Genomic DNA, 22,001 nt, shown 5'->3' on the forward strand with positions numbered 1-22,001 from the left:
CAGCAGAGCCGCCCTCACCCCGGGGGCGCCAGGCCCGAGCAACCGAAGGAGGGAGACAAGCCAGGACTGGGTTGGAGCCGGGTTTATTAACCGGAGCGACTGGGCTGGGCCAGCCCCTCAGTTAACAGAGACAATTCATCGGCCTTAAATATTTGTTATAAAAACAAACTGTTTAAAAAATCGGGTTTGACACTTTTTTTTGTCTTTTGCGTTTCTCTGCAAAGCCCTACTGGGCTGCAGCCAGGCCGGGGCGCCGGCTGGCACCTCCTGCAGGCACCGGGCACAGCCGCCACGGGTCCAGCGCTACCTTCGCAGCTTGCGCTGCGCCTGCTTCAACAAGGTGTCAAAGTCGAGGGAGTCAAACTTGCTCTTGATGGGGGCAGGGTCGAAATCTTCCCGGTTGGAATCTGGAGGACACAAGGCTGCAGTGAGCAGCGAGGCGCTGGGGTGGTAAGGCACCGCGGGGGGGTGAACCCACCCCAAGGCAGTGCCGGACCTGGGACCCCAGGGGAAGGGGAGAGCTCTGCAGCCTTGCGCTGCGCAGGGAAGGAGCTTGGCAGACTCCCAGGGCAGCCCAGGCCCCAGCTCCGTCTCGGGCTCCCTGACTCACCCAGGTCCGCGTAGTTCCTCCTGCAGAACTGGCGCCGCCCCCCGAAGCACAGGTCGAAGGGCTGCTCGTCTGGGCGCCGCAGCTTGTGGCCACTCTCAATGGCGGCAAAGGCCTCCTTGGCGTAGCGGTAGGTGACGAAGCCATAGTTGTCCCTGGGGGGAGAGGAAGAGCCGGTGACTGGCTGTGTCCCCTCCCACGGGGCCTGGCCACTGGCAGAGGCTTCCCAAGGCTGAGGCGCATGGGCACAGCTGTGCCCACCTGGGCAGGGGCACAGCCTGCTCTGGGCAAGGACGGGGTGCCAGGAGCTACCCTGGCATTCCCTAGAGAGCCCCAGCAATCCCCCTCCCCAGGGCAGGGCAGGGCAGGGCAGGGCCCAGCCTCACCCCTCAGCCCGGAAGTGGAGGGTGCACTCCTCGATGTCCCCGAACACGGAGAAGCGGTGCCGGAGCTCTGCCCGCGTCATCCTGCTGGGGATCTTGCCGATGAAGACGACTCTCCTCTCCTCCTGCAGGGAGCACGGTGCAATGCAATGAGCTGGGTGCAGGGCCAGGCGCTCCCAGCCCTGCAGGTCGGCACACGCTTACCCAGCTCACCCCGAAAACCCGCCATTAGACTCCGCCGCGTGACCCCGGCTGCCGGCCAGTGCCACTTCGCGCCCAAAGGGGCCCTAAGGCAGGGACCCTGCCCCCAGCTCAGCGAGTCGGAGGGGGCAGGGAAGAGTGCGGGTGAGCCGCATTCACACCTGGCAAGGCCCCCCAGCCAGAGGGGCTCCGAGATCCCTGGGGAAGCAGGGAGACGGGCCGGACCCTCACATAGGGCGTCCCCTTTCTCTGCCTGGGGGGCCTCAGCTCTGGGCTCTGGTGTGGGAGAGGCCGGCCCTGTAGGGAGCAGAGACCTGGTCAGCTGGGCTCCCCACACCACATCCCACCCTGCCCTTGAGCTCCCAGGGACCGAACACGCCCCCCCCCAACTTACACCAGCACGCACCTGGCCCATAGGTCCCAGGGACTGCCTCTCCCGCCCTTACACCAGCACACGCCTCCCCAGCATGGCTCCCCCCTCGCACCAGCACATGCCCAGCCCGTAGCTCCCAGGCATCGTCTCCCCCCCTACCCCGTCATTGCACCAGCACACGCCCATCCCATACTTCCCAGGGACCAGACAGCTCCCCCCATGCCCAGCCAGTAGCTCCCAGGGACCCCCCACTGCTCGGTGCACGCCCTCACTTACTATTGCACGTTCCTTGTGGAGGACTTTCTGGTGCTGGAGGCGATCCGGAGGGTCGCAGTAATCATATCTGGCAGGGCACAATCAGGGCTGTTGGGAGCCGGGAGAGCCAAGACACCAGCCGCTGCCCCGACAGGCCCCCGAAGCTGTTCCTGGCTTTGTGGCTGGCGCCCGGGGGAGGCCACAGGCTTGCCAAGGGCCTTGGGCATGTGCCCTCAAGCCCAGCGTGAGGCCACAGCCACCTCTGGCTCTGGTGGTCATGCCCGGGCACACACCAGGCCGATGGAGCCGGGGCGAAGCAGACTGTGGAGAGCCCCAGGCCAGTCCCTCACGCGCCCTAGGGAACAGCCCTCCCTAGGAGATGGGCCAGACGCTCCCCAGCCCCAAAAGACAGGGCTGGGAAGCCAAGGGAGGCTGCTGCTTCCCCAGGTAGGGGAGCAAGGGGGGCAGGCACGGGACCCTCCCAGACTGGAGACACTCGGAGCATCTCGGGGCAGCAGCGGGCCAGCAGAGCGGGGGTGGGACCTGCTGCCTCAGATGTGCAGCGTAGGCAGCGAGGGCCCAAACGGTGCAGCAGAGTCTGAGCCAGGAGGGCCTGGGGTGGGGAGGGACCAGCGAGGCCCCGGGGTGTCCTTACCTTCTCCGCCGGTTACTCCTCCTGCGGGGTGACGGGGAGCGGCTGTGGGAAGCCGAGGAGGATCTGGACGAGTAGGATGAGGACGACGACGACCTCCCCCGGGACCGGCCGCACGACCCACAGCTAGAGCGGGAGGAGGAGTGGGAGCTACGGGAGCGTCTGGAATGATACCTGCCAAACAAGCACATCACCCCGTGAGCCCCGGCACTCCCACCACCGGTGGGCCATAGCCCTTCACTGCCCACCCCAGCCTGAGGCTCCCTCCCATCCTCAAAGCATCGAGGCCGCGAGGTGCTCCCCAGACCTCCCACGCACAGGACACTCAGCACTGCCTGGGGCTCTCCAGGGGACAGCTACCTGCCCAAGCAGGCCTCCTGAACCTCCACGGTACCAGGAAAGCCTTCAAAACAGCACCTGTGTGGTCTGGCTCAGGCTCTCGGCAATGGCCGTGCTCATTACGGTACGGCATTGACTCTGAAACCTAACGAGCTGCTCGTGGCCTGGCCCACACTCGCCGTCACTGAACGGCAGGAGCATGCAGCCTTCGGCACCAGGCACCGGATCTGCCTGCCGGGCTGGACGGGGAAGGGAGCAGGGCGGGCAGCCCGGGACACAGGTGGGACGGCCCCGCTTGCTGGTTGCCTGGGGAGCAGACAGACACACGAGTGCACGCTCAGCGGTTCCAGGCTGGGCTGGGTCCTCTCGGGGAGCAAAGGGGCTGATCTGACCACAGCCCTGTCCGGGTTGGCGGAGAGGAGCTGAGCCCAGTGGGCGAGAGGCAGGAGAGGCACAGACCCTCTTGAAGAGCCTCCTGCCCTGCTGCTGCCGGGCGCATGGGGAGGGGGGCAGGGAGCGGTTCCCTACGACTGATGGGGGCGGGGAGCCCAGCACCATCCAGTGCCTCTTGCCCTGGGGAGGACAGTCTCTCTGGGGCTGTGTGCCAGCCCAGCCGCTAGCCAAGGGGTGCAACAAAGACCGAGCGTTTGGGCCTGGTGGGGGGTGGCTCACAGCGCCTCGAGGCAGTCGTGGCGCCCGCTGGCCTGTGCTGAGGAGGAGCAGAGCCGGCCTGGCTGTATGGAGAGGAGAGGCGACCCCAGGCTGCACAGCGGGATGTGGGGCTGAGCAGCCTGACCCACAGGGCCCAGGAACACCCCACCGCCTGGCAGAGTGCCAGCAGAGCTGGGCAGGGCACAAAGACAATGGGATCGAGGGGTACACACTGGATGGTGGGGAGCGCCCTCAGCCATGGCATGGCTCCAGCCATTCCAGACTGGGACTGGTGCTGGGAGAGCTGAGGTGATCGTGCCCTGGCTGAATGGACTGGGCAGCCCCTTGTTGCTCTGCGATGCCCAGCCCCTGGGCACACTCCTGGGGAAAGAGCCAGGAGGCAGAGCTGTTCGGTGCCTCCCACGTAGCTCCAGGCCCCTCTGGCTATCAGCAGCAGCAGGCGAGCTGGGCACCCCGCCAGCAGTATGACTCGGTCCGACCCACGTGGGCTGGGCCGGGCGCCAGCCCTGCAGAGTGAGAGCCCTGGGGGCGGCGCTGACATCCTGCCTGTGCCAAGGCCTCCGGCTCAGGGGCAGCCCTGCTGAACAAGGGCCTGGCTCTGCCCGGGCAGACACAGCTCTGCTCACTCCACGGCCGGCCCGGTGCCCCTCGACATAGCTATGACGTGGCAGCCCCTAGGCCCTGTGGCGCAGTGTGGCTGCAACCAGCCCACGCGGTAACCACGTTCCTATGGCGTGCTGCACCGGAGGCTTCCCACCCGGCTGAGCAGGTGCAGAGGAGAGCTTGGGCTCTGAGTTTTGTGAAAACTCCCTTCAACCAGGGAGTCAGGCCACCCCCCAGAGCTACCCACCAGCTTGGAGGGGGGCGCACATGGCCAGAGTCAGGGAACGAAGCTGCCCCCCAAGCATGGCCACGAGTGGGGGATCCAAATGCAGTCACCCCCTGGCTGAGCAAGTCTGGCTCAGCGCAGGCAGGTCCCACAGCCCTGGGGCACCACTGTACCCTCCATGCGCCCAGCAAAAGCCATCACAGGGGCCATTCTGCCCCAGCCCATCCTCCGAAGATCCCCATGGCGCTCTGCAAGACTCCGTGGGGAGATCCAGCCGCAGCAGAGGGACGGTGAACTTGCCACTTACCTTCGCCACCGCTTTGGTGGGGGAGACAGCGACCGGGACCGAGACCGGGAGGAGGAGGAGGAAGAGGAGGACGACGAGGAGGCGCTGGCCCCGCTGGACGTGGAGCTGAAAGAGCGGCTGGCGCGGGCCCGGGGGCTTGGCGATGCCCCACGTCTCCGGTAGCAGCGCAGGGACCTCTTGGCAGCCAGCTGCTTCAGCTGCGGGTCCCGAGTCCGCGGCTCCTCGTCCCGGCAGGGGGACGTGTCCGGAGACAGCAGGACCGAGGGGCGGGGGCTGCTCCGGTCAGCGACAATCTGGGTTTGGGCACTAGTCCGGTGATCCAGCTGCTCGCTGGAACCAGGGGCAGTGCCAGGCTTGGGGCTGAGCCTGGGCCAGGCCAGCGTCCGTGTGGGGAGGGAGGAGGGCAGCTTGATGGTGATATCCTGGTGATGCTTCACATTCCAGCGGGAGCCCAGCTCCGACGGGGCTGGTGTGCTAGGGAGCCTGGAGCCCTCCTCTGGCTGGCCAGGGCCACGGACACAGTAGTCATGGTCTCCAGATCCCACATGCCTGGGGGGTGGGCCGCAGGTCGTGGGGAGCTGGCCCTTCCCCCGAGGTTTGCTCTGGGGCAGTGGCTTGGCCTCCATGAACTTGGCAGTTCTCTGGCTGCCCTCCTGGGGGGCGGCCCCAGGCTTCCCCAGCAGCGAGACGGCAGCCAGGGGCTTCCAGAGCTGGTGGGGTGGTGTCGCCGGCGGGGTGAGGCCTGTGAGGTAAGGAGGGCATTCAGGGGGGGCCCCCACGACACGGTGTGTGCCCCAACGGCAAGCAGGATTCTGTGGCCTGGGTCCCCCTCCACCAGGCCAGATGTGCATCCCCTTTGCCCTCCCCTCAGCATTCCCCATGGCAGCTGCCAGCCATGCCCCCCTCAGGTGCTCAGTGCCCCCTCGCCTGTTTGCTCTGTGGCTCTCCCAGCCCGGGAGTGAGGAGCCAAACCTGGGCAGCGCTTGCCAGACAGATGGCAGATCCCACTCCCACCCCTCCTCGAGCCCCAGGGCTTTACCGGCAACGTTGGCCAGCTCCGGGGCATGCAGGCTGTCTGGCGGGTTCTTGTCCTGGTGGCTCTCCGACCTGCTGAAGGGAGAGAGGAGTCATGGCTAGAAGCAGCAATGGCCAAGACCCGTGACCTTCAGTGCCAGGCCTCTTACACCTCCACCTCACTGGGGAGTGCTGGCTGATGGGGCCCCCGTGCCACCCAAAGTGCCCATCACCACAGCCCAGGGCACAGATGGCACAGGCCTGGGTGCCCAGGCAGGAGAGCATGCCCCAGGGTCACTCGGTGTCCAGCTCACAGCAGCACAGAGACAGCACCAACCCATCCCCGGCTGCCTGAGCTCTGCCCGCTCCCCTCCCTCGGGCCAGGAGCCTCGGGGCTGGGTGGCACCGTGGGCACCTCCAGACTCACCCAGCATTCCTCAGCACCAGCCTGTCCCTAGGGCATCGCACGTGCAGCTCCTCCTTCGTGGCTGAAACGAGAGCGAATGCAGGGATGGCTGAGGGAGATGCTACCACGGGGGGGGGCCAACATCCCCACTTCAGGGCCCACTAGCTGGGAGAGGGGGCCTGGTCCTCCTCGCCCCTGCACAACAACACAACACCTCTGCTGGGGTCTCCTCCCTCTGGGCCTCATCTGGCACCCCCAATGGCCCAGTTAACATATGGGGCAGAGGTGAGGAAATTGGCCCAGTCTGCCCTTCACTGCAGTAACATTTGTGCACTAGCAGCCTTCAGGCTGCTCCGATATATGCCGGGACCCATTGTTCAGCTAACCCAGGAACAGCTGCTGACCCACAGCCTCTGCCGTGGGGCTGCCCCACCCAGGCTGGGGACAGCAGTCCCTCCTACAAGCCAGAAACAGGACACTTGCCGAGCTCAGGATAGAGCGTCGGCCAGGCCGGCACTGCCCTGGACGTGGGACTGCAACAGGCCTGTGGGGCTAGGGGCCGGGTCAGGCACATCCCAGCCCCGCAGAGCCTGGGGGCAGGCAGGGGGGATGGCCGATAAGGGCAGGCCAGCCACTCACCTTCAGTCTTCTCAAACTGCTCCAGCAGGCTGGACAGGTCAGAGGCTTCAATTCCTGCAGCGGGAGAGATACGGCTTATCAGGTCACTTCTGGGCTGGGGTCCTGAGCTAGGGCAGAGGGGCTCAGGCTGACGAGCCCCCTCCAGTAGCAGCAGTGCCGAGGGACACTCGCTGGCACCATGGATGGCCACGCTGCTGCCATGGGGCCAGATCTGGATCAACACCCTCGCATCCGGCCTGGTTGGGACTCTCGCAAGCCAGGGCTCTGGGGCAGAGAGCAGCGGGAGGGGAGAGACCCGCGGAGAGCCGGGGGCCTTGCCATGTCCCGACAAACGCAGGGCAACCTTCCCCGTGAGCAGGAAGGGGGCTTGGGGAGGAGAGGTTCCTCCCAGGGGGCCCCAGGAAGCAGGGATCTCTCAGGCCGGATCCCCATTCAGTGCAGCCCCAGAGATCTGGACTGGCCAGCCTGGGCCGAGCCCCCCGACCCCAGGGGAATGGCTCTGCCTTAGACAGGTTCAGATTCGCTGCTACTCACCCCAAACCAAGCCTGCGACATGGCACCCCCCCAATGAGCCCCCTCGGTGCCCACCCCCATCATCCTTGCTCCCCCATCGACACCTCCCCCCCTCCTCAGCACCCCACTGCCTCCTCCTCGGTGCCCACCCCATCAGCCCCCCCGCCCCCTCCTCAGCACCCCACTGCTCCCTCCTCGGTGCCACCCCCATCATCCTCGCTGCTCCCTCCTCGGTGCCCCCCCGCTCCCTCCACAGCACCCCACTGCCTCCTCCTCGGTGCCCCCCCGCCCCCTCCTCAGCACCCCACTGCTCCCTCCTTGGTGCCCATCCCCATCATCCTCACTGCTCCCTCCTCAGTGCCCCCCCCACCCCCTCCTCAGCACCCCACTGCTCCCTCCTCGGTGCCCACCCCCATCATCCTCGCTGCTCCCTCCTCGGTGCCCCCCTGCCCCCTCCTCAGCACCCCTCCATGACCCCCACTCCACCCCCCTCAGTGCCCCACTGCCCCCGGCGTGGCCCCTCACCGATTTCGCTGATGAAGGCCTGCACGATGTCCTTGCTGGCACCAGGCTGGGCCGGGCCGATGAGGGGCCGGTGTCTCCATGGCCGGGCAGGGGCCGGCTTGGTGGGCTGGCTCTCCTCACGTGCTCTCAGCAGTGCCCCCGCTTTCCCGGGGATGGACGTGTGCCCAGGCGGCCGGGGCTCTTGCAGGACAGCTCCCTTGGGGTCTGGCTGAGCCCCCTCCAGCAGGCTGGGCACTGAGACCTTCGCTGGAGCTGCAGCCGCTGCCTTGGGGCAGGTATCAGGGGGCTCCCCCACAGGCCAAGGGGCAGGGGGCTCCCTTGTAGATTGGGCAGGGGGCTCCCCCATAGGCCGAGGGGCAGGGGGCTCCCTCGGAGATTGGGCAGGGGGCTCCCCCATAGGCCGAGGGGAAGGAGGCTGCCTTGTAGATTGGGCAGGGGGCTCCCCCACAGGCCGAGGGGCAGGGGGCTCCCCCACAGGCCAAGGGGCAGGGGGCTCCCTCGTAGATTGGGCAGGGGGCTCCCCCACAGGCCGAGGGGCAGGGGGCTCCCCCACAGGCCGAGGGGCAGGGGGCTCCCTCGTAGATTGGGCAGGGGGCTCCCCCACAGGCCGAGGGGCAGGGGGCTCCCCCACAGGCCGAGGGGCAGGGGGCTGCCTTGTAGATTGGGCAGGGGGCTCCCCCACAGGCCGAGGGGCAGGGGGCTGCCTCGTAGATTGGGCAGGGGGCTCCCCCACAGGCCGAGGGGCAGGGGGCTCCCCCACAGGCCGAGGGGCAGGGGGCTGCCTTGTAGATTGGGCAGGGGGCTCCCCCACAGGCCGAGGGGCAGGGGGCTGCCTCGTAGATTGGGCAGGGGGTTCCCCCACAGGCTGGGCAGTGGTCGACTCCCCCACGGGCCAAGGGGCAGCAGCAGGAACAGACTCCTCCATGGGCTGGGCAGTGACAATCGGGTGCTGGGCAGCAGACGACTTCCCCACAGGCCAAGGGGCAGGGGGATCCCTTGTAGGCTGGGCAGGGGGCTGCCCCACAGGCGGAGGGGCAGGGGGCTGCCCCACAGGCCAGGCAGTGGTTGACTCCCCCACGGTCCGGGCGGTGGCAATAGGGGGCTGCCCTACAGGCCAAGGGGCAGGGGGCTGCCCCACAGGCCAGGCAGCAGCTGACTCTCCCACGGTCCGGGCGGTGGCAATAGGGGGCTGCCCTACAGGCTGGGGGGCAGGTGACTCGCCCACAGGCCGGCTCTGCCTCCTGGGATCAGATGCCCGGCCGGAGGGCTGTGCACCGCGCTGCAGGGGCTGGGCTGGTACCTCATGCTTGGCAGCAGCGGTGGCCTGGCTGGCCAGCACTGGCTTCGTTGGCTGTACTGTGAAAGCTGAGGGCTCTTGGCAGCTCGGTGCCAGGGTGGCTGGGCTACCTGGGAAGGGGTTTGCCCCTGGGCTGAGCAGAGCGGCCCCTGGATCACTGTACACCATGGGAGGCGGCAGGGGGATCCCGGGCCAGTAGGGTGGCTGGAGGGCCAGGGGCCAGCCCATGGGGGCACACGGCGCGCCTGGGCCGAAGGGAGGGAGTGGCAGGGCAGGGGGGGGCCAGGCCACGGCTGGCGGGGGCAGGCCAGGCACCAGGTGAAAGGCATTGGGTGACCCGCCAGCGGCCGTGGTGGAGGCAGACTGGGGTAGCCGGCAGGCGGAGGCCCAAAGCAAGGCCAGGAAGGCACCGGTGGGTAGAGGCCATAGGATGCCGGGGAGGCCAGTGGCGTCACTGCACCAGCAGCCCCCAGAGCCGGTGGAGGGACAGGCAGCTGTAGCCCCGGGGGCACTAGAGCCGGCTCGGGCTGGGGGGGCCCCGCAGGTGCCTTTCTGGCCAGAGGAGGGGTGTCAGGGGGGCTGGCAGGTGTCTCCGGGCCCCTCTGGGAGCTGGGCGTCCACGGGCTGGGCAGGCTGTGTGGGAGGGGGGCGGACGGGCACCATTAGGCATGGGATCTCGGCCAGCTCCGTGGGGGGGCTCGGGGACACTGGGCCACTTGCTTGCTGCCTGCTTCTCCTCCTCCTTCCCATCGGCCCTGCGGGCTGGCGGCGCAGCATCCGCAGCCGGTACTCGGTCAGGCTGAGAGCCTTGGGCTTGGACGGCCAGCCAGCAGCCTCAGCCCAGCCCGCTCTGCTTCCTGCAGGCTCCAGAGCCTCCCCCTCAGCACTGAGGTCCCGGTGCAGGGGGTGCTCCCTGTGGGGGGGGCAGGCTGGCTCCCCTCACTGCACCCCGGAGCTACCTCTCCCTGCTCCCCGGGGCTGAGCATGGCCTGCTCCGAGGGCCCGGAGGTCTTGGCACTCTGCCCCGCTGGCTGCATGTTGGTCTTCTCCGCCTCCAGCTGCTTCTGCATCGCAGGGCACCCCTTCCTTTGCAGGCCGCCCCCGGCTGCTGCTGCCCTAGGCCTCCCTCTGGCCGACTGCAGCTCCATCTGCCCTTTCTTCTTGGCCTGCTCCAGTTGCTTTGCCAGGAAGGTGGACACTTGCACAGAGGGCCGGGCTGCCCAGCTGGGGGAGCGCTGGGGGGCCGGCTGCACTGTGGACGTGGAGCGGAGCCTGCGCACCACGCAGTCCCCATCTGGCTTGGCCTGGCCCTTCTGTGATTCCTCCCTTTTCTTTTTCCGACTTTTCCTGGCCCTCTCGCGCCCTCGGCCCTTTTCGGTGCCCTGGTGCTTCCCGCCCACTGGCGCCTCCGTGCTGCGCCGGGAGCTGCTCTCCAGATCCTGGTCTCTTTGCCTCACCTCGTCCTTCGCTTCGGGGTCAATCCCCCGGGGGGACTCTCTTGCCTGGGTTGGGCTGGGAGGCTCCTCTTGGGGGGCCCTGACGGGGCCCTCAGTCTCGCACCCATGGGCAGGCAATTCCACTGGCACCACACCATCCGTCAGCAACGACTCCAGGGCACCACCCCTCTCACCAGGCAGGAAACCGCTAGCTCCCTCCCCTTCAGCTGGGAACTGGGCTCCTGGGCCCAGCTGCTGCAGGACCACGGGGATCTCCAGGCTCTCACCTTCACCTGGCACGATCTCCAGCAGGAGCGGGCCGGATAAGAACTCCTTTGCCACTGGCTCGCTGGCAGGGTCCAGGCACACGGTGAGCGTGGGCAGGCAGTACGGGTGCATGGACTTCACCAGCTCACTAAGGGACCCGGCCCCTGTGCTAATGATGCAGGGAGTGTCAGTGTCTTCCAGCCATGCCGCCTCCTCACCCCCAGCCTCGGCGCACAAATCCATGGGGCTCTCCCGCAGACCCCTTGTCGCTGCCACGCCACCGCGCTGCCCAGGGCTAGCAGCGTCCTCCTCCTCCTCCCCATCGCTGCGCTGCGGGAGGGGCTGGGGCCTGGGGAGCTTCCGCTCCGCCCAGGGCGCTCTGCTGGGGCGCGGCTTTAGTGTTGCTGGCTCTTCAAGGCAGCTCAGTGGACGGTTCCAGGGCAGATCCACCGGGCCCGTCTCCACCTGGCAGGGACAGGGGAAGAGGCAGGTGATGGCGCTGCCCCCCCGAGGCAGAGCAGTGCACCTCACGTAACCTAGGAGGTGACTGCCAGTGGGCTCAGCCGCCCCTGCTAGCAGCCAGAGCAAAGCCCTCTGCTCCTGAGGCGCGTGGACTGGCAGGGACCAGCCCCAAACTGCACACTTTGAGCCCCACTGATTTACAACAGCCCCACACAGCTGCTGCCCCGCCTGCACCCTGACAGGCTCCCGAGTTACGCCAACCCTCACTGCCCAGGAGTTTGCCGCCTGGCAGAGAGCATTCCCCACGCTGCAGGGGACAAGGGCTCGAGGATTTAGTCACTCTGCAGCCCAGTGCTGGGGTGCCGGCTGGCCAGGTCTGCGGAGAGGCTCGGTAACTGCCTGGCCCGGCCCAGCCTGGCGCTGCTCCCAGCTCTGCAGAACCACGCCAGCGGGAGGGGAAAGGCTGGCTACAAGCATGAAGATGCGAGTCCTGGCACTGCCCGGCTTAGCCGGCCAGGCCACGCCCCGATTCTGCCCCTCCCCAGCTCCGCAGCGGCCCAGAAACCAGGGAGATATTGGAGCGCAGGCGAAGGCCAGCAGGAGTCACCCTGCACATCCAGCGACCCACCACCACCCAGGACAGCCGATCCTGCTGCTGGCTTCCCTAAACAGCCGTGGTTGCCCCAGCCTCAGGCTCTCGCCGAGGAGCTGCCCTCTCACCTTGCCGATGGCGGCTGGGCCGCTGAGGCCCCATGGATCATCTAGGGCAGGAACTCTGTGTTCAGGGGAAGCCCGGGACAAGCTGAGAAACTTCTGAAACTGATGGGAAGGAAGCAGAACGAGGTGGAAAACACAGACCTGCCAGTTGGAGCCGAGTTGGGTGTGGGGTGAAGCCGCATGGCCAGCAGCCTTCTCACACCAGCCTCTCCCTCCTCACCATGTGCCCAGCATGGCAACCGCCCTCACGACTCCAGGGTACACCCCAGCCACCGCAGGATCCCAGAGCTGGAATCTAGTGCCCAGCTCGCCAAAGCATGAGCGGACCGTGCCACCCACAAGCCATGGTGGGATGCACAGGCCACGTCACTTTGAGCGCCTCTGCTGGTCTGTAGCCAACAGCAAACTCAGGCTTCTCCCACCCCCCCCCCCCGCTCCCCCTGGTTTCCCCCAGGGCAGTTCCTACACCTCACTTCAGAGGCAGCTCAGCTGGTGATGCAGGTGACCGCCGGGGGCACCCTGCAGCCTGCTAAGGCCGTGCAGTAACTTCACCAGTGACCAGCACGGCTCAGGGATGCGGGGGGGGGGGGGGGGTTTCCATTTCAGTGGCATCGGGATCTGGAGCCTCCTTTCCCAGAGCCCTGAAGGGGAGCTGAGCAGCCCCAGAGGCAGGCGGGTTACCGAGTCTACGCGTGTGCTGTGCACGGTCTGGCTGCTGCCACTGGCCAGGGGCTATGGGCAGCAGAAGTGCCTGGTCTAGGCACCTCCAGGGAAGGGCGGCTAAGACGGGCAGAGAGCAGCTCGTACCGAAGAACATTCGCGTTCCCGGGGCAGTGCCAGCAATTCAGAGTCCAAGGTGGTGTCAAACGGAGACAGTGTCTCGTCATCCGTGCTGTCCAGGATCTCGGTGATGGCCGTCAGCAGGGACAGCTCATTTGGAGCATCCAGGCAGGTCTTGTTCTGGTGAGAGGAGAAGGCCCTCACATCAGGGGCACAGCCAGATACCAACCCGCCCTGCCACTCTCATGACATGCTCTAGCCACTCGACGTCTCCCCCTCCCTTCACACCTGTCCCTTGTCAGCAACACGGAGTCTCAGATATGTGGGTGCCCATTGAGGGGGGTTCTGCCTCTGCCCCAAACGTCCTCGGAGCAGGGCCCTGCTAGGGAGGTGCCCCCAGGACTGGAACGCTCCCGTTAACCGGCATGGCGCTTGGCTCAGAACTGAGGCAGGGAGGTGCCAGAGACACACAGCCCAGGATTAGCACTGCCATGAGGCTGAGGCAGGGGAATTAGGAGCAGGCTAGCTGGCGCGGGGCTGGCAGAAGTCCTTGGCAAAGACAGAAGAAAAGGAGGGGAAGAGGAACGACAGGGGCGAGCTGGACCAGGCACTGAGTCCTGGCACGGCCCTCACGCCCAGCGAAGCGGGACAGCGTCCGGCAGGGAAAGCAGCAAACAGAGGGGCCAAAGCAGGCAAGGGACGGAGATTCCCAGACCTGCTCCCCCCCCCACTCTCACGGGACTGGAGACGCCCCAGGCAGCTTTGGATCCAGGGCTGTGGCAGGTCCCCCATCTCGCCTGCAGAAGGCCACAGCCCGGCTGTGTCCCCTGCCTCTCTGCGGGCAGCCCGTTACCTCGGTCAGGGTGCCGAAGTCCTCAATGATAGAGATCACGGAGGAGTCCAGGTAGCTCTGCATCGTTCCCAGGATCCCTTCGGCCTCCAGAATGGCATCGCTGCAGGTGGGAACCAAGTGCCGGCTCAGCTCATCTTCCTCCAGAGAGAAGCACTAGAAAGGGGCAAGGAGACAGGTTGCGGGGGAGAAGCCAGTGCTCGCTGGGCTACAGCCCCCGTTCTGTTCTGCACAACAGGGCCCTGCTCTATCATATCCCGCCTTATTCGCCTCTTTTCCAAGCTGAAAAGTCCCAGACTACTTAATCTCTCCTCATACAGCAGCCGTTCCATACTCCTAACCATTTTTGTTGCCTTTTTCTGTACTTTTGCCAACTGCAGTATATCTTTTTTGAGATGGGGTGACTACATCTACCCGCAGTACTGAAGCTGTGGGCATCCCATGGATTTATACAGAGGCAATACGATATTTTCTGTCTTCTTAGCTCTCTCTTTCTTAATGATTCCCAACATTCTGGTCGCTTTTTTGATGGCTGCTGCACCTTGAGTGGATGTTTTCAGAGAACTACCCACAATGACTCCAAAACTTTCTTGAGTAATAACAGTTAATTTAGACCCCGTCGTTTTATATGTATGGTTCGGATTATGTTTTCCAATGTGCATTACTTCGCATTTATCAACATACAATTTCATCCGCGAAATTTCATCTGGGATGACTAGGGTCCCAGGGCGCTGTGCTAAAAAAATACAAGCCAGCTGGCTTCAGGGCTCTATATGCCATTTAGCCTCCTAGCCCTTGGAGAGGGAGGTGTCACATTCTCAGACTTCTCTCCATAACCATGCAGGCCAGAATTTTATTTTATTTTTTTTTTTCAATGAGAGAGGAGATAGACTGTCTGAATCACCGGGCTCCAGGAGCTGGGGCTTTAAGAGCACCACCAAGTATTGCAAAGCTCATGCATCCATCAGCCAAGGAGAAGCACTTCAGCCTACTGCTGCTCCTTTAAATGATGAGCAGCGAAACAGCATTGAGTTGTTGTTGACAATAAATTTCAGAGTTAACATGGGTCGTGAGTGTGCAGTGAAGAATTACAGCTTAGAGGACTAGTTCACCAGGAGACTTAGCACAACAGGGTCACAGGGATGTTGGACTAAGTCCCCCTGGGCCCACCCCCCAACTAGCAATGAAACTGCAGAGGGAACGCCACATGCTGGGATCTGGCCAGGAGACCAGAGTCTGCCCCAAATCCTTGGGCAAGGGGGACAGAAGTCCCATGAGACCTAACCCTGCTCCCCAATGCACATACCACTCAGCACCTTGGGTTAAGACTTAGCAAACCCCACAGGTTTTATGTACTTGGTTTAATGTAGCCACCGTGCCCATGTGCGTCATGGCTTGGGGCAGAAATGCTCCCAGGCATCAGCTGCCTCAGAGGGGGAGACGGATAAAGTCACTCCTGCATCTTCCTCCTCTTGCAAGGAAGGGTTTGGGTACACTACAACCTTCCAGCGGCACAGCTCCAGTGCTCTGGCTGAGCCACTGACGCTTTCTACATCGACACAAGAGGTTTTTCCATCGATGTACTTAGCCCTCCTCTCCGAGAGGCACTGGCTAGCCAGCCGCATCTACACAGGCTGAGAGCAACCTAACCATGGCACACGGGGCGTGCAATATTCAAAGCCCTGAGCGATGTACCTAGGTCGATTCCGTTTGTGAGGCCCAGGACGCAGTGCTGCGGAGCCCTTACACTGGCCTGGTATAACCTGGTTACTTTGATGTCTGTGTGAACAAGGAGTGTGCAGATTGGAGCGCTGAGTGATGTGCAGAGGTCTCCAGTGTCCTGGAACTCCAGTCTGAACAGGCACGCCCCCCCGAGATGAACGGGGCAACTCTTGCCTCTCAGAGCAGCTGAGACTCAAGGAGGCACCATCTCCCTGAGGGGCACTTTCAGCAGGTTTTCTTAGCCCCCAGAAGGGCTACGAATTTAAGCCCCAATTTTCCAATCTGTGCCCCTGAAGTTCTGCTGCTACTTAAAGGTGACCCCCGACTCTGGCTGAAGTCTCTGGGAGCATCAGCAGCTCATCTCCACCTCTGGCCTAGGCGCTGAACTTAGAAATCCAGGCTGAAAGCATCAGTTCTGCAGTCAAACACCACGGGAAGGGGTTGGAATCTGTGTCACATGACCAGCCCCTCCGTCAGGACAGCGTGAAGAACTTCTATGCTGCCAAAAGCAAATTCCCCGGGCCACTGCTGCTGTGGGCACTGATCCTTTCTCTAATGCTGAAGCATAAATATTGTTGAGGCAAAGGCCCCTACAAAGTGAAATAAGACAGAGCTGTTGTGATCTGCAGCTTGTTTGCGCTGGATTGCGTGACACAGGCTGCAGATCTGGGTCCTGTACAGGAATGAGATCACTCTCCGCTCTCACGCAGAAGACAAGTGTTAGGTATGAATTATGCTGCCATGATTCATTCTCTCATATTACTCCACTCCGCAGTGAGAAAGGAACAGGTAAAACCCAGCGTAACCCCATGCCCAGCATTTCCCTCCAGAGCCCAGGCCGCCTCATTTCAGAGCAGTCTCTGGTGAATCATTCTGGAGATATCAGGAATGATCAAATGCGCTGGGACGCATGCAGTGCTAACATGCCCAGTAGCCCAGCAGCTACTGCAGAGCTTGGAGTCAGTGGTAACAAGCAGGCGCATCTCACCCCAGGGTGGAGCCACGCGGTTGAGCAGGAGTCGGAATCACTGCCAGCAGACCAGTCACCAGCTCATACAGCGTCTGCATTTGCAGTCCAGTTCGTGAGGAACCCCGCCCTGATGCTTTGCTATTGCAGCATCCAGGCCACTTCATTGTTACAAACGCGTCACAATAAAAAGATGCTTTCAGAAGTTTAACGAGGGTTAGAAAATCGATTTCCCGTGGGAGGGGAGAGCGCCTCCTGCAAGCCTGAGAAGCCCAACACCCACATGGGAACATATCAGGGGTCTGTCTAGTCCATTGCCCTAGATGTGCGTGGCCAACACTGGATGCTTCAAAGAAAGGGGTCAGTTCTCCCGCAACACCTCACTGTGCGTTGCTATGGCTCGGAAGAAAGACTCACCCTGGTGCAGAGGTTACCCCCAGAGCCTTTGCTCGTACAGGCAGCGTCCCGGCCCCTGCTGCTGGGGCAAAATGTCGAGCTGTCTTCAGAGAACTTATAACTTGTTTGCCTCAGTATCCTGCAGCAATCAGTTCCACAGGTTGGGGGAGTCATTGGCTAATGAGACCATGTTCCCCAAAAGATCCCCTTGGCGCCATTTTAAATGTGGTGCCTTTTCAGTTCTTTCCACTTCCTCCTGTTCACAGACCACAGACAGGGTCACAGTTCATCCCCCGAGGGTGCTACCCCATTCATGGAGTTACAGCTCTTTTACTGCCTTGACTTTTCCCCTCCTCTAACCCCACCACCTAACTGGGCTTTGTTGTGTCCTCTACGACCTCTCTCCCTCCCCAGAGTGGGGGCACCAAAGCAGACCGAAACACTGCAGCTTGAGTGTTTGAGGTGGCTGCAGCCGGGCTCCCAGGCTCTGGAGGGGACCATTCAAAGACACTTTCCTTTGCTGTGCCCAGGCAGCCCCCGAGCTCTCTAGGCCCTGGACATCAGCCCTCCTTAGAAATGCAAGCTGTGAGCCCACGTGGTCACTGGTAGCAGGAAGGGAAATTTGCCAGCAGCCCCACTGGTGGGTGAGCAAGAGGAGGAACCGCTGCCCTCACGGCTGCTAGCGAGGGCTCTCAGCGGCAGCTGAAGACCAGCAGAAGCCGAGAATCAAGTCTCCCACTGAAAGCCAAAGGAGCCTCTATGAAGCTGTGCGGAGGCCACCTGGCTCCACAGGCACACGGCATGCTGGGATGCAGGGCTCACCTCTGTACTGAAGCGCATCCATCTGCTTCACTTCAAAGTCCGATCTCCTGATGAGCTGCCAGCCCGGCCTTGCCTGGGCAAAGCTGGCCACCCTTGAATGGAAGGTTCCCAGCGGACAAACAGCTCCCAGAGGGGCCGCAAGGTTTCCGAAGGCACATGGGCACCACCACCAGTGCAAGCTGACTGGGCCCCGGCGGCTGGACCAGAGAACCTGGCCCATCCTAGGGCTCTAGAGCAGGACAAGCCCCGGGGGCAGGTCTAAGCAATGGGCAGAACAGGCTCAAAAGCAGCCAGGGAACAAGTTTTCAACACAACTTGCATGAAAGCTCCTCTCCCCAGACAGCCCCAGTCCTGGCACGTCCAAGGGCCTGACGTCGCTGTGCTCTGTGCCAGCAGAAAGAGGATCCCAATACAAAGATGTGACATCACACAGCAAATACTTGGGAGGGCTCTTACATTCGATCACCGAACGCCTCCAGGACAGCTCCCTGTCTAGTCAGCTAAACTCCCACACAACTCAAGCTGCAGCCACGCTTCCACAGGGCAAGAGCTGCTGCCTACCAGTCAGCCAAGGCATCTCCTGGGACGCAGTTAAACAGACAGCCTGACGAGGTCCAGGACACAGGGCAACTCGGAAGTGAACTGACTTCCAGGCAGACATGGGAACACATTTGCTTTGTAAAAGATGAACAAAATCAATGCTTTTCCCAGAACAAGAGTGACAAGGTGCGTGAGGGAATCGTTTTTCTTGGCCCAAATTCTGCTGGTGAGAGAGGAGCTCACAGAGCTCTGATTCAGGCCAAAGCCATTTCAGACCGTCAGATCCTCCATGAAATCAGGGCCAGTCCCGTCCATCCTCCCAGAGAGCACACAGCAAGCGCCTGCTACGCAAAGCAAAAACGAAATCAAGTCCTCTACAGTGCCCATAAATCTCAAGAGAAGCTAGAAAACCAGAATCTGTTCTCTGCATCTAGCACTTCTCATCCATACAGCTCAAAGCACTTTACACAGGAAGCCAGTATCACCACCTCCATTGTAAATATGGAGAAACTGAGGCAAGGGGCTAGGGAGTGGCTTGCTCAAAGTCACCCTCCACATTAGGGGCAGAGCAAGAAACTGAACGGAGGACTCCTGACATCTGGCCCAGTGCTCCATCCACTAGACCCACACTGCATCCCATGGTGTCCAACATAGCCAAGGTATCTTTAACAGGCCTATTGTTGGGGTATCTAAGCCCTAGTCCGGAAGTCCAAGCATGGGAGCCCGGAAAGGGGGAGACTCAGGCTTAAGCGTCCCATTCCCTAATCGGCCGCTGCCTGCCCCCAGGTACTGTAGTAAGAGCAACAAGGGCACAAGCACTGCAGGAATGACACAGGTCTTGCCAAGGAGAAGGTGGGGGGACCCGGCACCCCGGGTGACACTACAGCAGCTCCTTGCTAACACAGGGCAGCTGTCTATACTGGGCGTGAGCCGGCCACAAAGATTAATTTGTGACTCCTGCTCCAGCTTGACCAAGTGTCACCTCGCACCCCTCTATGGCAATAGGATACACAAGTCTTCTCCACACGCACACACCCCACAGAGCACTGAGGATCTGTTTTCCCCTCTAGAGAAGCCCACCGTGCTGTGAGGGGAGGAGATAGGCCAGAAGCAAAACTAGTTGTGTGGATAATCAGCTTCTCAGAGGAGTTTGACAGCGCTACGAGGCGAAACCACTCCATGGATTATTTCAGGCAGGATACAGGTGGTTGGCAGCTGGGCATCAGCCCTGCGGCTGGAGAAAGTCACATTCCCACTGCCTTTGTAATGCAAGAGCAAACAGTCCCCAGCCCCAGGCAGCCAGGACCCCCAGGGCAGGGGAGTTTGAGGGTGACAGCCGGCCAAACACCGATGCCCATCTCAAGCCATGCAGACTAGAAGGATCCCCAAGAAAGCAGCTCTGCTGTGGTCTGCGACAAGCAGCCCCACCCTGGCTAGTTCTTCAACCACCTTCTCTGGACCCCCGGCCCGTTCCCAGGTCAGCCGGTCACTGCTCTGCCCTGATGGTGCCCGGCGCTGTCATGCCCGGCCAGGGGGGGGGGGGACAGGGAGGGGCCGCTGTCACGCCCGGGCCGGGGGGGGACAGGGAGAGGGCGCTGTCACGCCCGGGCCGGGGCCGGGGGGGGGGGGACAGGGAGGGGGCGCTGTCACGCCCGGGCCGGGGCGGGGGGGGGGGACAGGGAGGGGGCGCTGTGATGCCGGTCCGGGAGGGGAGGGGGCGCTGTCACGCCCGGGCCGGGGCCGGGGGGGACGGACGGGGAGGGGTCGCTGTGATGCCCGGTCCGGGAGGGGGAGGGGGCGCGGGCGCTGTCACGCCCGGGCCGGGGGGGGACAGGGAGGGGTCGCTGTGATGCCCGGTCCGGGAGGGGCCGCTGTCACGCCCGGGCCGGGGCGGGGGGGGGACGGGGAGGGGGCGCTGTGATGCCCGGTCCGGGGGGGGAGGGGGCGCTGTCACGCCCGGTCCGGGAGGGGGAGGGGACAGGGAGGGGTCGCTGTGACGCCCGGGCCGGGGGGCATGGCCCCGCCCCCCAGGATGCCGGCGGCAGGCACCGAGGGGTCGCTGCAGATTGCCCCGCCTGCTGGCGGACGAGGCGTGAGCAGCAGCCCCGGCGCCCGGCAGCCCGGGGGGGTTACAGCCCCCACCCACGTGCGCGTCCCCCGCCGGCCGGGCCCCGGGAGCTGCAGGGCGCCGGGCCGAGCTCGCCGCACCCGGGGGGGGTCCCGCGGCTCCAGGCCGGGCCCGCAGCCCGCGTGGGGCCGGCAGCAGCAGCGAGTCCGCGAGCCCCGCCCGGCCCCGGCCCGCAGCCTCCACGTGTCACCGGCGGCGCGGCGGGCCCGCCTCGCTAAACCCCCGCCCCGCCCCCGGGCCGGGCCGCGCCTACCTGCGGGGGGCTGGCGGGGGGCGGGGGGCAGCTCCGGGCCGCTGCCGCCCCCCCGGCCCCGCCGGTTCCCCGGCCCGGGCCGCTCGCCCTGCGCCGCACAGCGCCGCCATCTTGGTGCTCAGCTCCCCGCGCGCCCAGAGCCGGCGACTCGCTCGCTCCAGGCCACGTGACGGGCGGGGAGGGGACGGCGTCGCGCGCGGAACTACAGCTCCCAGCAGTGCCGCGAGGCGCTGGCTCGGCCGCGAGGGGCTGGTTCGCGTGGCATGCTGGGGAGGCGGGTTCCGCGGGGCGTCATGGGAAGTGTAGTTCCTCGGCAGCCCGCCGCGCTACCAGCCCTCGCCGGGTCGGAGCCGGAGCGCCTGGGGCAGGGTCCGGGATCTGGACCTGGGACGGTCCCGTGCGCAGAGCAACTGGCCTGGGGACCTCCGGAGACCTGGATTTGTTCTGGCTTCACCACTGGCTGCTGGGTGACCTGGGCAAGTTACTCCCGTGGCCTGTGCCTCAGTTTCCTGATCTGTAAAATGGGGCTAATTCCACTGCGTTCCTCTGCTGCGCGTGGGGCTCCCGCGGGAGACGCGGTGCAGAAAGCGAGGGGTGAGCCTGGGCGGTGCAGGCCTGGCCCAGCAGCGGGGCGTGCCACGTGCCAGGGCGCACTGCGGATCGGGGCTGTCTCTGTCTCTGGCGTCTGGGCAAGGAGCCCGCCGCGGGGGGCGGAGGCGACATTCTGAGAGTGGGCACTGGGGGCGGGGCTGACTTCGCTGCCATATTTGTTGCGGGCAGCGCCGGCACAAGCCCAGCCCCACCCATAGGACCGCCCCTTCCGGCGGGGGATGGGGAGGTGAGCTGCTGACGTCCATGGTGCAAGGCGCCAATCAGCGCCACGTCATCCCCGCCGGCCGCTTTCTTCCCGCGGATGGAGCCGGGCTCCGCCCCCTGCCAGCTGCGCTTCCCTCCACGTGGGCTGCGGTGCAGGGCCGGGCCCGAGGGAGGCGGCGGCGGGTCCCCCCCCCCCGAGCAGCGGCCCTGCCCCCCGGATCATCGCGGGCCTCCCCGCGGGGCCGCACCTGGGCCGCCTCTAGCGAGTAGGAGGCACCAAGAGTCTGCAGCCAAGTGCCCGGGGTCTCGGGTCCCGCAGGGCTGGGTGGGCAGCGCTCCCCCGCTCGGAGAGGGGCCAGTGCCCGCAGCCGGGGTAGACGCTCTGTGTCCGTCGCAGCGCTGGGCGGCCAGCGCCATACGCCGGGCTTGGCTCGCAGGAGAGGGGGGGTCTGCACCCCGAGTCTGGTGGTGCTGAGTTCTTAGAGCCCTGCCTGACGGGGAGAGCTGTGTTAGGGCCTGCGCCAGGCTGCAGCCTGCGGTTCTCGCACCCCTGCACAAGGCGAACTGCGTTGTGGCCGGGGGACTGGCAACATTTCTGTAAAGGGAAAACAGCTGCTCACTGCCCAAGTAGCAACAAACATGTCCTCCCACTGATTTGATCAATTGCCCCCCCCCCCACCCACCTGCCTTTCTGGCCCTTTGTGAATGTCACATCACATTCAACAACCCAAAAACGCTGCCCCTCCCGACTGCCTTCATCTCACGCTGCCTCGCCCCTGCCCCACCCTCATGCTCCCATTTGTCTCGGCAGCTTCTTACACAAACACCTTAGG

At 64.3% G+C, this 22,001-nt stretch overlaps 1 protein-coding gene across 1 annotated transcript; it reads right to left on the minus strand.

Annotated features, from left to right (window-relative positions):
• Positions 1-67: 67 nt before the first annotated feature.
• PPRC1 (PPARG related coactivator 1) lies at positions 68-19,497 on the minus strand. Its single transcript, XM_030568823.1, has 16 exons — positions 17,432-19,497; positions 13,528-13,680; positions 12,702-12,854; positions 11,898-11,996; positions 9,813-11,180; positions 8,369-9,564; positions 7,716-8,134; positions 6,678-6,731; positions 6,060-6,120; positions 5,658-5,728; positions 4,619-5,360; positions 2,475-2,621; positions 1,841-1,907; positions 994-1,115; positions 611-762; positions 68-407 (listed from the first exon to the last, which is right to left on the minus strand). Exons 1-16 carry the CDS (start codon positions 17,447-17,449, stop codon positions 304-306), a joined length of 4,926 nt encoding a protein of 1,641 aa, XP_030424683.1. The 5' UTR covers positions 17,450-19,497; the 3' UTR covers positions 68-303.
• Between the last annotated feature and the right edge of the window lie 2,504 nt (positions 19,498-22,001).

The sequence above is a fragment of the Gopherus evgoodei genome, chromosome 7, assembly GCF_007399415.2.
Source record: "Gopherus evgoodei ecotype Sinaloan lineage chromosome 7, rGopEvg1_v1.p, whole genome shotgun sequence".
In the NCBI taxonomy this organism is placed as follows: Eukaryota; Metazoa; Chordata; order Testudines; family Testudinidae; genus Gopherus; species Gopherus evgoodei.

Bases quoted from the DNA above. Each gene is read 5' to 3' on its own strand.
- PPRC1 (XM_030568823.1), bottom strand. The intron at 11,997-12,701 runs GTACGAGCTGCT...CCTTCCCATCAG, and splicing joins GGGAACGCGAATGTTCTTCG to TTTCAGAAGTTTCTCAGCTT. The intron at 5,729-6,059 runs GTGAGTCTGGAG...CTCTCCCTTCAG, and splicing joins CTGGTGCTGAGGAATGCTGG to CAGGTCGGAGAGCCACCAGG.